The sequence below is a fragment of the Myotis davidii genome, unplaced genomic scaffold, assembly GCF_000327345.1.
Source record: "Myotis davidii unplaced genomic scaffold, ASM32734v1 scaffold401, whole genome shotgun sequence".
NCBI classification, from domain to species: Eukaryota; Metazoa; Chordata; class Mammalia; order Chiroptera; family Vespertilionidae; genus Myotis; species Myotis davidii.
Window position 1 is genome coordinate 1,859,799 of NW_006291020.1, and position 14,012 is coordinate 1,873,810.

The window sequence follows — 14,012 nt, forward strand, 5'->3', positions numbered from 1 at the left end:
TCTCCACCAATTCTTGGCTACCTACATATTATGTACATTCTCATCATCTATTATGCACAAGGTATGATTACCTGGTCTCTACAAAGCAATAGATAGATAGATGACAGATAGATAGATAGATGACAGATGGTAGAGAGATAGAGTTAGAGGTAGAGATGGAGATGGAGACGGAGACGGAGACAGACAAGGTAGAGATAGAGAGAGAGATATCTGTTTCTTAAATTATTTCTTTGAATGGAATTGAAATCCACTAACCCACAGGGGTACAGCGAGTAGACTCAGGTCCTACCTGAACAAATTCAAAACCTCCAGTCAATTTGCCCGGAGCCATGCACACTACCTGGTTGGAACCCCTCGGCGTCCCGTACACCATCCAGCGGACGTGACAGGTTCACCGGCCGTGCACAGCCGTATCCTCCCACGTCGGCTCATTGCCACCTCATGACATCTCTGGGGCCTGGGGACACATGGGACACACAATGCAGCGTCCAGTGAGGAAATGTTCTCGCCTCCTGTGACGTTGCTGCTCGCCCTCCGAGGCACCTGTGTCGTTCTTGGTGGGTGAGGCCAGCTTTGACGGTGGTCGTGGGCAACGACAATGAGAAGGGGGAGACCCACCCTCTGCCCTCCTCCCTCCACCCCTCCGCCAGGAGGCAGCTCCTCCGTGGCCTCCGCTCCGGCCCACTGGTTGGGTCACAAAAGTGAGCTGCCCTCTGCGACCCTCCGGCGGACCCCAAAATTGCTGAGGGCTAGACCACAGTTGGCACCTCTCCCCTTCAGGCCCGCCAGGCCTGTGGTCCTCACCGTGGGGCGACGGGCAGCAGCACCGGACAGCAAGGCCACGAGCATGAGCCAACCAGCAACTTAGTAACGACCCAGAGCGGGTCTGGGTCAGGGGCCAGATGGGCATCCGATGAAAACCTCACTGCGAATGGTGATCACATCGAGACAGTGCAGGTGGCAGAGCCGGGTGTGCAGAGCAGAACAGCATGCCCTGGTGACGGCAGAGCCCTGGTGACGGCAGAGCCCTGGTGACGGCAGAGCCGTGGGTGACGGCAGAGCCCTGGTGACGACAGAGCGCTGGGTGACGGCAGAGCCCTGGTGACGGCAGAGCCGTGGGTGACGGCAGAGCCCTGGTGACTGCAGGAAGTGCAGAGGCCGCCAGCGCATCGCCCACTGGGAAGAGCACTGATGGCTACTTGAATCCCATATCTTCCCGCCCAGAGTCCAGCCTCTGCTACCCTGACAGAGAAAGGCACTGGCGAGCCGTCTTTATGTTTCCTTCCCGGGGAGAGCAAAGGGAACAGCGAGAAGGGAAACATCTGCGGAGGCCCAGCAGGGGGACGCCACCCAGGGAGGGACCCTCCGTGGGAACCAGTGCACGGGGTTCCCCTGGCTCGGTGGAGAGAACTCCGCTGGGTGACGGCAGAGCCCCGGGTGACGGCAGAGCCCCGGGTGACAGCAGAGCCATGGGTGACGGCAGAGCCCTGGGTGACGGCAGGGCCGTGGGTGACGGCAGAGCCCTGGTGACGGCAGAGCCGTGGGTGACGGCAGAGCCCTGGTGACTGCAGGAAGTGCAGAGGCCGCCAGCGCATCGCCCACTGGGAAGAGCACTGATGGCTACTTGAATCCCATATCTTCCCGCCCAGAGTCCAGCCTCTGCTACCCTGACAGAGAAAGGCACTGGCGAGCCGTCTTTATGTTTCCTTCCCGGGAGAGCAAAGGGAACAGCGAGAAGGGACACACCTGCGGAGGCCCAGCACGGGGACGCCACCCAGGGAGGGACCCTCCGTGGGAACCAGTGCACGGGGTTCCCCTGGCTCAGTGGAGAGAACTCCGCGAGAAAGAGGGGTTGGAAGGGATCTTGAATTGTTGCCACTGTCACAGGGCCAGGTGACCCCTGGGGAGGGAACCGTTTCAAGCTGGAGCCTAGAAGTTGGAATGCAGCTCCCCTCTGACAGGGGCTTAGAACCTGACAGACGGAGCCTGAAGTAACCTGCAAAGTGATCACATCATTCTCAATCTCAGAACGCAGGTACTCATGTGAACAGGGGGTAAGTCTTTCTTAAGTTTCCTCTTCAAGGCCTGTGCCAAGCGATTAAGGAGGTGACACAGCTGTGAGTCCAGCACGCAGAACCGACAAGCATGGTCAGGCCGACCCACCAGGAGTCAAAACATCATCCCATCAGCATCATCTCCTCAACATCATCTATCTCATCGCCTGGTGACTAAGGACCAATGGCTGACCTCTGTTCCCAGCCTCACCCTAGCCCAGTGGTCAGCAAACTGCAGCTCAAGAGCCACACACGGCTCTTTGGCCCCTTGAGTGTGGCTCTTCCACAAAATACCGACTTCTGCACACGGACCACGAAGTTTCAATTGCACTGTACATGCGTGCCCGCACGTGGTGTTTTGTGGAAGAGCCACACTCAAGGGGCCAAAGTGCCGCATGTGGCTCGCGAGCCCCAGTTTGCCGACCACTGCCCTAGCCCCTTCCCCTTTCTAGTCTGCCCCCTGCACCTGCTGTAGGATAGGATTTGATGCTTGTAAGCGCCCTGTCTTCTTGGTGGCTGGCCTTCTCAATACACGCCTCATATGATTCAACTCTGCCTTCATGACTGGACACAGTAACCGGCAGCCCGAGCTTGTTGGCTGACCTTCTCAATCAACGCCTTATGGGATTCGACCCCGCCTTCGTTACTGGACACAGCGACAGGCAGCCCAAGCCACCCAGAGGTTTCCCAGCAACCCATCTCCGATAAACACCGCCCAAAGCTCCCACCGTGACACCATCAAAGGGAGATTCCGTGGAACCGAAATAGATCAGGAGTGACCTGTTACCCACCCCCATACGCAATGAATGACTTTGGGACGGTTCCTAGTAATAAATATTTATTCATTAAAGCAGCTGAGTGACTAGGAAAACACGAAAAGTAAAAACACAAGAAAACAATTAGATGCAGGCTGTACTTTCAGAAAAGGTGCATATAATTTAATCAGTCCTTGTAAGGAGAGGGCTTGCAAGGAGACATCAGCGGCTGGCTCGGACGGGACGAGGCCACTACCTCGCCTGGGTCGCGCCTGTGCTGGTGGGCTGCTGGGCTCCCGTTGGCTTGGTCTGGTTCAAGTTTATTCTCTTGGACTTGTCCATGGTTTCCACCGCCTTCTTCACCCAGTCGATTTGTGGGTCAGCACAGACTTTAAGGCCACGTTTGGTAATGAATCTGCGATGTAAGGAAAAGGCAGACAAGGTGAGCCAAATCCCAAGTCTGGGCCAGGAGTTCAGATCAGACCAACTGTAAGCGCTCTGCAGACATTCCTGGACAGAACAGGCTTTCGGACCCAAGCCCTTTAGTGCAAAGCTTTCTTCTACAACCTGTTTACCACAAAGGAGACGTGTCTCCAGGTGACACCCTAACCCCAGGCTCCTTTCTCAGCAGAGCCACCGAATGTTGTAGCTACGCTGGGCCTGTGAGGTCATCTGGTTCAATGACCACATACCAGCACCTTCCTTTTCAAATCTAAATGCACTCATCCCGTTTTCTGAACAAGAGGTGCTTTCCTTATCTTAACTTCTGTGAGCAAAGTTGTAGCTACTATGTGCTGGGAAGAGCTGCTATTCTGAAAACGAGATCCTGGGACAACGTAGGCCAGTTTTTGACTCCTTGTCTGGAGGTACGGGAACTGGTCAACACGGCACCCACGTTCCCACACTCCACACGAAGGGAGGGGCCCGGAGGGTTTCAGCTGAGGGCAGCTATGCGGTCAAACTCTCTAAACTTGACCCTCAGGACTGAGCACAGCCTTCCTCCGGTTTTGCTCAGTCTCCTGCTGACACTAACTCGGAAAGGAGGGGCCTAATCGTCACCTGGCTGCCACCTTTTGGTGACAATCACGCTGTGGGCTGCGAAGGGCAGGGTGAACGTGAGACCCAGGGGCTGCTGGCTCAGGGAGGGCTCTGCCCACGGGGACCTGCTCCCCTGAGGCAGACTTCCACAGCCGGCCCGGCCCGCCCAGCTCGGGGAGGCACTCACATGACTGCCTTCATGGGCCCCTCCTTGATGGTGTAGGTCTTGATTCTGCTCACCGGCAGCCGCTTGGTGGTCAGGCTCACACAGATTCGCTGGTCCAGGACCTCACTCCCCACACCTGGTGAAGAAAGACAGAGATACAATGGAACCTCCACAACACACACGGTACAGTGTCGCCAAGACAACAACAGAGGGAGGCGTGTGAGGAGACAGAGGAGGAGGGCGCCATTGAATAGCGGCGACAGCTTGGCTTTGTTCTCGTTTCCATGGCGAGATGTGAGCCACGGGAAGGAAGTGGTTCATCAAGTATCGTCCTCAGCAGACATGGCCCCCGGGGAGCCGAACGTTTCGGGTTAAGAGCCACCTCACCTGGCAGAGGGGAGGGGCCCGGGAGGGTTAATAACACTCAGGTTCGGGGAACTCCCCTCACGGTTTCTAGGTGCTGGTTTTCTCCTCAGCTGAAGAGCCCGGTGCGTGCGGCCCAGGGAGCTATTCAGCTACAAAGCACCTTAAGTAGCAGAAAGGCTTTTATTTTTAAATATAATTGTGTTGATTTCAGAGAGGGAAGGAGAGGGAGAGAGAGAGAGAGAGAGAGAGAGAGAGAGAGAAACATCAATGATGAGAGAGAATCACTGGTTCCCTGCTGGATCGAGACCACAACTCAGGCATGTATGTGCCCTTGACCAGAATCAAACCTGGGAGCCTTCAGTCCCCAGGCCGACGCTCTATGCACTGAGCCAAACCACCCGGGGCCAGCCAAACCTTTCCTTTTAATATGAACTAAATGAAAGGTGTTTGCTAACCTTGCCCTCTTCATCTCTCCTCTCCATCACTTCCTATCAGGTCTCGGAACCAGTGGTGGGGAGTCTGCGTTTGCTCCCTGTTTCTCTCACAACTTAAGGAACAACATTTCCCTGGGAAATATCCAACATGGGCCGCCCAGGCCCTGCGAGTCCACTCGCCTCTAAGTCCCCAAAGCTCCTCCTCCCTCCCGGCCGTGCCTGCGTGTCTGTGGGGTCGGGCGAGACGGCACCTTCGGCAGAGCTGCGGTAGGATGCAGGCTGCCTCCCCTGGTTGTGCAGCAGCAGCTCAGCCCAGGGCGCAAGGAGGAAACGGGAATCTGGCCAGTGTCCGAAGCCCCCTCCGTTCTACCAGCGTCTTCCCCACCCACACCTGGGTCCCCACAAATGGCACAGCCACTGTGTAGCAAAATGCCAGCATATATATATTTCAGAGAGGAAGGGAGAGGGAGAGAGAGAAACATCAATGATGAGAGAGAATCATCGGTCGACTGCCTCCTGCACACCCACCAGTGGGGATGAGCCTGCAACCTGGGCATGTGCCCTGACCGGTCATCGAACCTCGACCTCCTGGTTCATAGGTTGAAGCTCAACCACTGAGCCACACCGGCCAGGCCTTAATCTCTTCAATCGTTTTTATTCTGCTTAAAATTTCAGGGAGGTTCAGACTTTGCCACCTCTGTCCATGGACACCCTTGGGGATCCACAATGGGGCTCCGATATTCTAGTCTAAGTAGTAAGTCTACAGACTAGGAAGTCGAGAGGAGAGTTACACCCAAGGGGTAGTCTCTCTTGCTCCAGAGCCACAGGAAAACTAAACTCCAAGCAGCTGGAAAAAATAACCCTTAAGGGAATATGGGCAGGACACCCAGGCCAGGCCCAGCATCTCTGAGCCTCGCCCGCTGTTTCTTGCGGGTTGTTTGATTGTGTAGAAGGCATTGATCTATTTGCTAGCACTTATCAAATGGCCTCTCATGAGCTCAAGAATTTATCATAAGTGGGAACATCATCAGTCATCCTAAATTCTCCCACCTTCTCAAAGGCAAGGTGTAAGCTTCCAGTCTAGTTTTTAAGCAGAAAACACTGCCTGGTTTCAGAACACACACCCGCTAGCTCATCCCCACATTGTGACTGAACTCTCAAAACTTTTGAGAATTTATCAAGCCCGGTATCACCTGGGCAAAGCTACAAAGGCATATACTGTCATCACCAACGTCCCACCATTACATCCACCCAAGAGGAAATCCAGGAAGCGGTCCTAAGATTTAGTTCATTGCGATCCCAGGTGAGATCTGTTACTGTCGTCAACCTATAGATGACGGCGTGTGGGCCCAGAGAGATGAAGAGATTTACCCCAAGTCCCCCACGAGGAGCTTGGCACAGAGTCTCACCAGGCTCTGTCTTTGGAATCCACGAGGCCCCCTCCACTCACAATTCTCATTCCCACTTTGCTCCGGGGTAGCGGGGCACTCCAGGCCACACCGAGTCCAAACTAAAACCTGGGCCCTGCCCGCACCTGCCCCTGCTCCGCGGACAGCCCTGGACTCACCTTCCACATCGCGGGCCAGGAGGCAGCAGACCCCGAGCAGGGCGAGGATCAGAAGCTTCATGCTGAGTGTGCTGAGCTGAGCTGAGTGAGCAGAGCCGGAGGATGAGCCGGGCTGCTCAGGGGTCTCTTTTATCCCCGATGGTCAGCGCTTCCTGTGGTGGGAGGGGCTTCCAGGTGGGTGTGCAATCACGGAAAGTATTGGCTGTGCTGAGGCTTTTCTGAAAGTTCCCCTGCTCTCACCCCCACCCTGTGGCCTTTCCTTTTCACCTGTGGTTAACGTGTCAATGAAAGCAAATGCACGCTTAAAACAAAGGCGGCGGCCGCACCTCCTGCCACCAGCCTCCACTCAGACCTTCCGCTGCTCAGCGCGGCCTGCCCGGCGTGTCACTGTCCCCAGCGTGCGGACAGCGTAAAGGAAAGGTGGTCGTCGTGGTCCGGCTTTCCCACCTGCCTCGCGGGACACGCTGTGACATGGGCTTCCGCCATCAACGGGGACTCCCTCCGCAGGGGGGGACACGGCTGCCCCTCAGAGCTCCTCACTCCTCTGCCTTCTCATTCTCCTCACTCCCCCTGGCCCCTGTTCCAGGGGCCGCACTTCTTCACCCCAGCCTCCCAGGTGCTCAGGGACATTTCAGCGATGCACCTCCCTTTATGGCAACTTAGTATCCACCTTTTTAGAAATTTCTGAAAAGTCCTGGCATGAACATTATTTTGGAAAGAGAGAGAGAGAACAAAATTGACTTTACCATTCTGACAGTTTTCATTCTTCATGTTTTCCACGGAGTCTCTATTGGTGTCCATATGCTTGCATAGTTGCAACCATTATAAATACTGCTTTGTCACCAATGTCACAGACACATTGAAACACTCCCTTTTTGCTTGTTGCTGTAGATCCCATCTCTACGGTAGATTTTCACTCAGGACACGGAGTCATTTCCCGTTAACAACCTGGACTAGGCTACTGAGCACAACCACGGGCCCCTCTCCACAGCCTCGTAGCCTCCCAGACGGTGCAGCGGTTTCAACGCCCAATGCCTCCAGCCGGGCTGGAGAATCGGCACTCGATTCATCCTGTTTTTGTCTTGTCTTGTTTTACATCGGTGTCTATAAGATGTACTACTTAATTACGCGTGTAGTTAAAAGAGTGTCCGATTACTATTAGGGATATGAAAATAAATTCCAATATTTCCCTAAAAGGAGAGGTTAATGGCTGAGACATTGCTCATTAATGGAATTTCATTCCAGCCAGACTTCCTTCTGCACACACAGCGGCTTGTCAGTTCTCCCTCCCAGACACAGCTCCCCTTGACATGGGTAATGTCTCTCTTCCCTCCAAGTTCCAAGTACGGGTACCTAGAGTCACCTTAGCCACGCTGCTCATGCATCCGCACGCTGTTCCCAGCCCTGCGCTGAGTATACCTGCTAATCGCTCTTCAATGCGTCTCCTCCTCTCTCTCCACACCGCTCCGGGCAGGCCCTCATCACCCCTTGCTGGGACCGGTGCAGTAGACCAACTGGCTTCCCATTCCCAGGTCACCTCCCTTTCCGATCTATTCTCCAAACATCGCCAAGGAGTCACTCCACAGCCTTACTTGAGGAATGTTGTTTCCCTGCTGGGAGCCTCTTTGTTAGTTCCCCTCGTCCACGGTTTCATTTCCAGTCTCTCATTGTCAGACACAAGGCTGTTCAGGAGCTGACACTGCCTGGCCTTTCAGACTCACTCAGTCCCCCATCCACCCACCTGCTCCCAAGCCTCCACCTTAACAGATGTGTGTGCAGTCAACCCAATGTGCAGTCCTCTTTCCTACTCCCACGTGTTGCTTCCTTCACCTCAAAGGCCATCCCAGCTCCCGACATAACTTCAAACTGCTCCACTTCCCACAACCTTCCCGAATCCTCCAGGTAAAATGAACGTGCCATCCTCTGTCCCCAGGGCACCTGGTCTCACCACTGTCCTGTCACTAACTCATCCGATTCCCCCCTGGATTTCATTCCCCAGTCGCCCACCGATCGGCACCTGCTGAGCAGGCAGCGTGCCCGCCTCTCCCGGTCCCAGCACGAACCGAGGTCTGCTATGGAGTCGTCACTCCCCAGACCATTTCTGAATAAGCGAATTCTTCCTAAAGGACCAACACGTGGTGACTGAACGTTAAGCGAAGGGTGAATGTCTACAAACATAAATCCCGGAACTGTGCCTGTGGCTCTCCCTTATTTTTTCAATCAAATTGGCGATCTGGTCAGTGGCTACCTTTTTATTTTGGGATCTTGAGATACAATTTCTTCCACCCTTGGGAGGAATGACTCACTCTCGGTTTTTCAGAGCATGACTAGAGTCTGGTGAGAAGAACTAAGTCAGAGACCAGAAAGCAGAAACCCACTTCAAAATGGGCATAGCTGGCTAATATGGGGACACGGGCTGACAATAACCGGTTGAGGATATTAGTCAGAACAATTTCTCCCATCCCTGACTCCTCTCTTTCTCTTACAAGCCACATCCAACTGGCCAGCAAAATCTCTTGGCTTTCTGTCCTCAAAGAGAACCTACAGTCTTCTCACCTCTGCAACAGGTCCGACTGCAAGCCCCCTCCCCCCGCCTCACCGGAGTGAGCAGATTCCTGCCATAGCCTCTCCTGGCTTCCTGCTCTCATCCTCGCCCTCTGTGGCCAGCTTACCAACCTGCAAACGTGACCATTTCAACTATAAGTCATAGCATGTCTCTTCTCTGCTCAAAATCTTTCAATACCTCCCCACTTTCATGTATTAAATCCAAAGTCCCCCCTCCGGTTTATTAAGATACTAGAGGCTTGATGCACGAAAATCCGTGCAAGAGTAGGCCTTCCTTCCCCGGGCTGCAGGCACCAGCTTCCCTCTGGCCCTAGCTTTCTCAGAAAAGACATCCAGAATGACATCCGAAGACGTCCGGTCTAATTAGGATATTCCCTTTTTATTATTATAGATAGAAGATTATTGACATAAAACATTGTGCAAGTTTAAGGAGTTCGACATTATCATTTGATACATGTAAATTTTGCAAAACTATTAACACAATGAGGTTAATTAATACCTCCATCATCTCACATAATTGCCTCTTTGTGTGTGTGGTGAGGGCATTTAAGATCTCCTGTCTTAGTAACGTTCAAATGCATAACACAGTACCTACTGATCCCCAGAAACTATTCATCCTATAACTATTCATTTCACATTAGCCGATTGACCAACATCTCCCGACTCCTCCCCTCCCCAACCCCTGACACCTTCCATTCTCTCTAGATAATGAGTTTCACTTCAGTAGATTCTACATCTGGGATCACATACAGTATGTGTCTTTCTGTCTTAATTCACTTAGCATAATGCCCTCAAGGTCCATCCATATTTCATAAATGGCAGAATTTCCTTATATTTTTAATCCTCATGCTTTTATTGATTTTAGAGAGAGAGGACCAGAGGATGAGAGAGAAACTTCAGTTTGAGAAACATGGATTGGTTGCCTCCCATAGTGCCCCAATCAGGGATCGAACCCACCACCCTTTGGGGTCTGGGACAATGACCACCGGCCAGGCTCTTTCTTTTTATTGAATGAAATTCCACTATACGTATACACCACAGTTTCCTAGTCATCAGTTGATGGGCCTTCAGGTTGTTTCCATGTCTTGGCCGTGGTGACTAGTGTTTCAATGAGCAGGAAGTGCTGATATCTCAAGACAGCGACTTCATGTCCTTCGCACACATGCCCAGGGGAACTGCTGGGTCATAGTTCTGTTTTCCTAGGGGCTGCACCAAAGTACATCCCCCCAACAGTGCCCACGGGTGTCCTTTTCTCCACCTACCTGCCAACACTGGTCTCTTGCCTGCTTGGTAACAGCCTTTCTCACAGCTGTGAGGTATTACCTCCCTGTGGTTTGATTTTCATTTTGCTCCTGATCAGTGATGCTGAATGCCTTTCATTACTGTTGGCCACTGTGCAAATGCCTATTCAGGTCCTCTATTTTTACTGGATTGTTGTTGTTTTGCTATTAATGTTATATATTAAAATTATATAAATAGCTCTAGCCAGTTTGGCTCAGTGGGTAGAGCATCGACCTGTAGACTCAAGGGTCCCAGGGTTCGATTCCAGTCAAGGGCACATGCCCAGGTTGCAGGCTCGATACCCAGTAGGAGGCAGGCAAAAGGCAGCTGATCGGTGATTCTCTCTCGTTACAAGACAGAGAGAGAAACATTGATTGGTTGCCTCCCGGACACACCCTGACCATGGATCAAACCTGCAACATTGTGGGTGTACAGGACGGTGCTCCAACCAACGGAGCCACCGGCCAGGGCCCTTGTATATTTTTCATGTTAACCCCTCATCAGAGAGGTGGCTTATACACATCCCCTCCCAACCTGCGGGTTGTCTGCTCATTTTGTTGATTGCCTCCTTTACTGGGCAGGAGCTTTTGAGTTTGGTGAAGTCCCACTTATTTATTTTTTTCCTTTGATGCCTGTGCTTTTGGCGTCATATCTAACATATCCTCACCAGGACCAATATCAAGGAGCTTTTTCTCTGTTTTCCTCTCGGAGGGTCATGGTTCCAGGTCTCACATTTAAGTCTTTAGTCCATTTTGCGGGAATTGTTGTGGGTGGTTTAAGACAGGGGTGAACACAGTGGTGTCCAAACTAGACTGCCTTGGACAAGAGAGGTGGGACATTTTGGTGGAGAATCAACAATGGAGCCAGAGAGCTGGACGCTACGTGGAATCCTGTCGGGTCGTACATTTTTCAGTTGAATCCCCAGCCTGGGGCAAGTCTGGGTTCTGTGGTACTTTTCTCCACGATTACTACTGTGCGTCTACTTGCCTTCCAGTAAGATGTGTAACTTTATATCCTGTCTGTCTCACAGTTTTAAAAAAATATCTAGTTCGATGCTGTTTAGTTCCAGAAACGGCTCATAATGAATGGCTTAACTTTTACATGATAATTGTTTGTTTTCTTCCTTTCACGTCAGATACAGGGCAAAGAGAATTATTTTTTGCTCCAAAAAACAAGAATTATATATGGGGCGGGGTTGGGGGGGGGCAGCTATTTCACTGACATGGACTTTGAGTAAAAAGTCAAACTTACGAAATTATATTTAGTCATTTGAACCACTGGTTTTTTAAATTAGTGGAATCCTATGAACTATGCTAGTAGATATTTTCTATAACTGACAGATATTATTAATAATAAGTGGACGTTACTGGTGCAGCCTAAGAATCAGCACAGCACCCCCGTCTCCTTTTCTAAATAAAGTTTTATTGGAACACATCCATGCCCATTTGCTTACTTGTCAGTGAGGGCTCCTTGCACATGCAGCAGCAGGGCTGATGGGCTGCACTGTCTTCAAAGCCTAAACTACTTGGCCCGTGGTCCCTGACAGGCGGTTTGCCGACCCCGGGGTCCATCCTGATTAGTGTACAAAATTGAAACCAGTTACGTTCAACAGGACACCAACTATGTGAAACAGGCAGGGAGAGAGGAGGAAGGCTGAAGTGCAGCAAAACGTCTACAGGAATTCCCCCAGGGAGCTATCAAGTTCATGGTCGGACCAGAGGAGCGAGAAGGAAGTCCAGCAAGCGCTGGCTTCTGACCTTCCGGGCTCCTGCAGCTGCACTTGGAGCCGGTTTATTCATTCTTTGCTAGTGAAAGTGCATGGTGTTAGCAGGCCCTTTCTCAGAAGGTGGGTTTGTACTCACCTTTGTTCCTTGATAAAAGTACACAGCCACCAAAAAAAGAATTCAAAGAAATAATCTAAAATGGTTTGTGGTTTTCAAAAGGTTAAAACCACTGCTCTGTACTGCGCAGCGAGTATCTATCGCTCAGGGCCAGGGATCCTGGGGCCAGGCTCAGAGGAAATGGCGCAGGGCGACCACTCGCAGCTGCTTAAAAAAGGCCTTAACCCAGGCTGCCTCGCTCACCCTGCACAGATCCATGGAGACTCGGAGCAGGACCGGAACCGGCCATAGAGTCGGCCTAACCAGCTCTCCAGGGAAGTTTGGGTGCGAAGAAGAAAGATGCCTGGTCTCTCTGGAGCCAAGGTGATCACTTGGCCAAAAAATTACAATCAGTGAGTAGAGGAGCATTTTGGGGGGTTGGTTTTTCAGGAAGTTGACTTTTGGGGTCGCATCATTTGCCACAAACGAAATCCTCTGGGTTTCAGAACTCAAGGCACTCCTGGATTTCCTAAACCGGACATGCTTGGTCAGACTCCGGCTGCCTGGGAGGAGGGGGGTGCTGGCAGGACCCGAGCCTGACCTCAGCGGACTGCAGCCCCCCGGAGCCCCTTCTGGAGGAGCCACACGCTGTCACAGGAACCCCGAGCTGTGCCGTCATCCACGGATCCTCCTCATCCCTCCTCACCCTGCAGCTGCCACATGAGGGAGGCTGGAGATCGCCCACCTCCCAGACCTCAGGACGAGAACAGAACCTGCACGTGTCCGGATCCATGCGTGGCGGTGTTGTAATCCAAAGACAGACACCAAAGCATCACAAAGACCTGCCACTGGGGCCTCGTCTGCCGGGGACGCTAGTGCGCAGCAGCAACATGTGGCTTCATCCGAAGTTATGGTTTTATCTTTATGAATAATTAGGATGGATCTTTTCGGAGTCAGCCAAACCACGAGTCTCTGCTTTCCCACACCTGGGCTCCTCCCCACACCCGAAATCCAGGAGGAAGACGCACACACTTCATGAGACGCCTTTGACCTGAAGCTGGAAGACATGACCTTCCCAATGAAAGGTCAATCACAAACACAAGACCTCTTCAGGGGGACAGTCAGTGCAGAGTGTTACAGACTACCTGGGCCCCTGATGGGCCAACACAATTTTTTTATTTTATTCCCTATTGAAAATTTACCCCAATATGTTTTTTTCCTGAATCTTTGATGACACTCTCAGTCTATGCATTTAGCATGGGTGCCAACGCCATTACGCAGAACCTGGGAGGATTCTGAGTGTGTGCCTCACCCTGAAGGGCGTGCGGTGCTAGACGGAGCCTGAACGGTCCCAAAGGGGCCCATGGAGACAATCCGACGAAACACTGTCTCGTCAGAGGCCTGTCCTGGCCACTCCTACCCCCTGGGCACTGCTTTATGTGAACTCCCAGCTCATCATCATCACCCCCGATATACTGTCTGTAATCTGCACATTGTTCTCTCTCCATTAGAATAGAACACCCGGAAGAGCTGAGACGATTTCACGACTGAGTGCTCAGCATCACGTATAGTGTAGGGACTCAATAAATATTGATTGATCAAATAAGTGAAAGTGTACTCATTTTCTTCTTTCTTCTAGGAACTAAAGACAGAAGAGCTGCTCAGTTTAACTTGGAGCTAAATTCTTTACACAGAGATTGACCTAGTAGAATAGACAATATAAGGGGAGGAAAGTTAAAAGATGTGGGAACTAGAATAGATCTTAAAAATGATCTAGCCCAGGGGTGGGCAACCTTTTTGTGAGTGCGTGCCAAAACCAGCAAAATCTCTAACTCAAAATTCTTCTGCGTGCCAACCCTAATTTTTGAGAACATGTTACGCCTACTTGATATCTCTTAAGGTGTACGTATGTGAAGAACCTTGAAGAAATAATAAAATTCATTCAAGCGACAAAAACACAGTATAC

At 51.8% G+C, this 14,012-nt stretch overlaps 1 protein-coding gene across 1 annotated transcript; it reads right to left on the bottom strand.

Annotated features, from left to right (window-relative positions):
- Window positions 1–2,875: 2,875 nt before the first annotated feature.
- LOC102763400 (lymphotactin) lies at window positions 2,876–6,453 on the bottom strand. The gene is made up of 3 exons (XM_006764210.2): window positions 6,381–6,453; window positions 4,035–4,149; window positions 2,876–3,224 (listed from the first exon to the last, which is right to left on the bottom strand). Exons 1-3 carry the CDS (start codon window positions 6,439–6,441, stop codon window positions 3,062–3,064), a joined length of 339 nt encoding a protein of 112 aa, XP_006764273.1. The 5' UTR covers window positions 6,442–6,453; the 3' UTR covers window positions 2,876–3,061.
- Between the last annotated feature and the right edge of the window lie 7,559 nt (window positions 6,454–14,012).

Coding starts and splice junctions, on each gene's coding strand:
- LOC102763400 (XM_006764210.2), bottom strand. CDS start 6,441: ATGAAGCTTCTGATCCTCGCCCTGCTCGGGGTCTGCTGCCTCCTGGCC. Junction 4,150..6,380: donor CCTGGCCCGCGATGTGGAAG/GTGAGTCCAGGG, acceptor TTTCTTCACCAG/GTGTGGGGAGTGAGGTCCTG. Junction 3,225..4,034: donor GGGCCCATGAAGGCAGTCAT/GTGAGTGCCTCC, acceptor CTTACATCGCAG/ATTCATTACCAAACGTGGCC.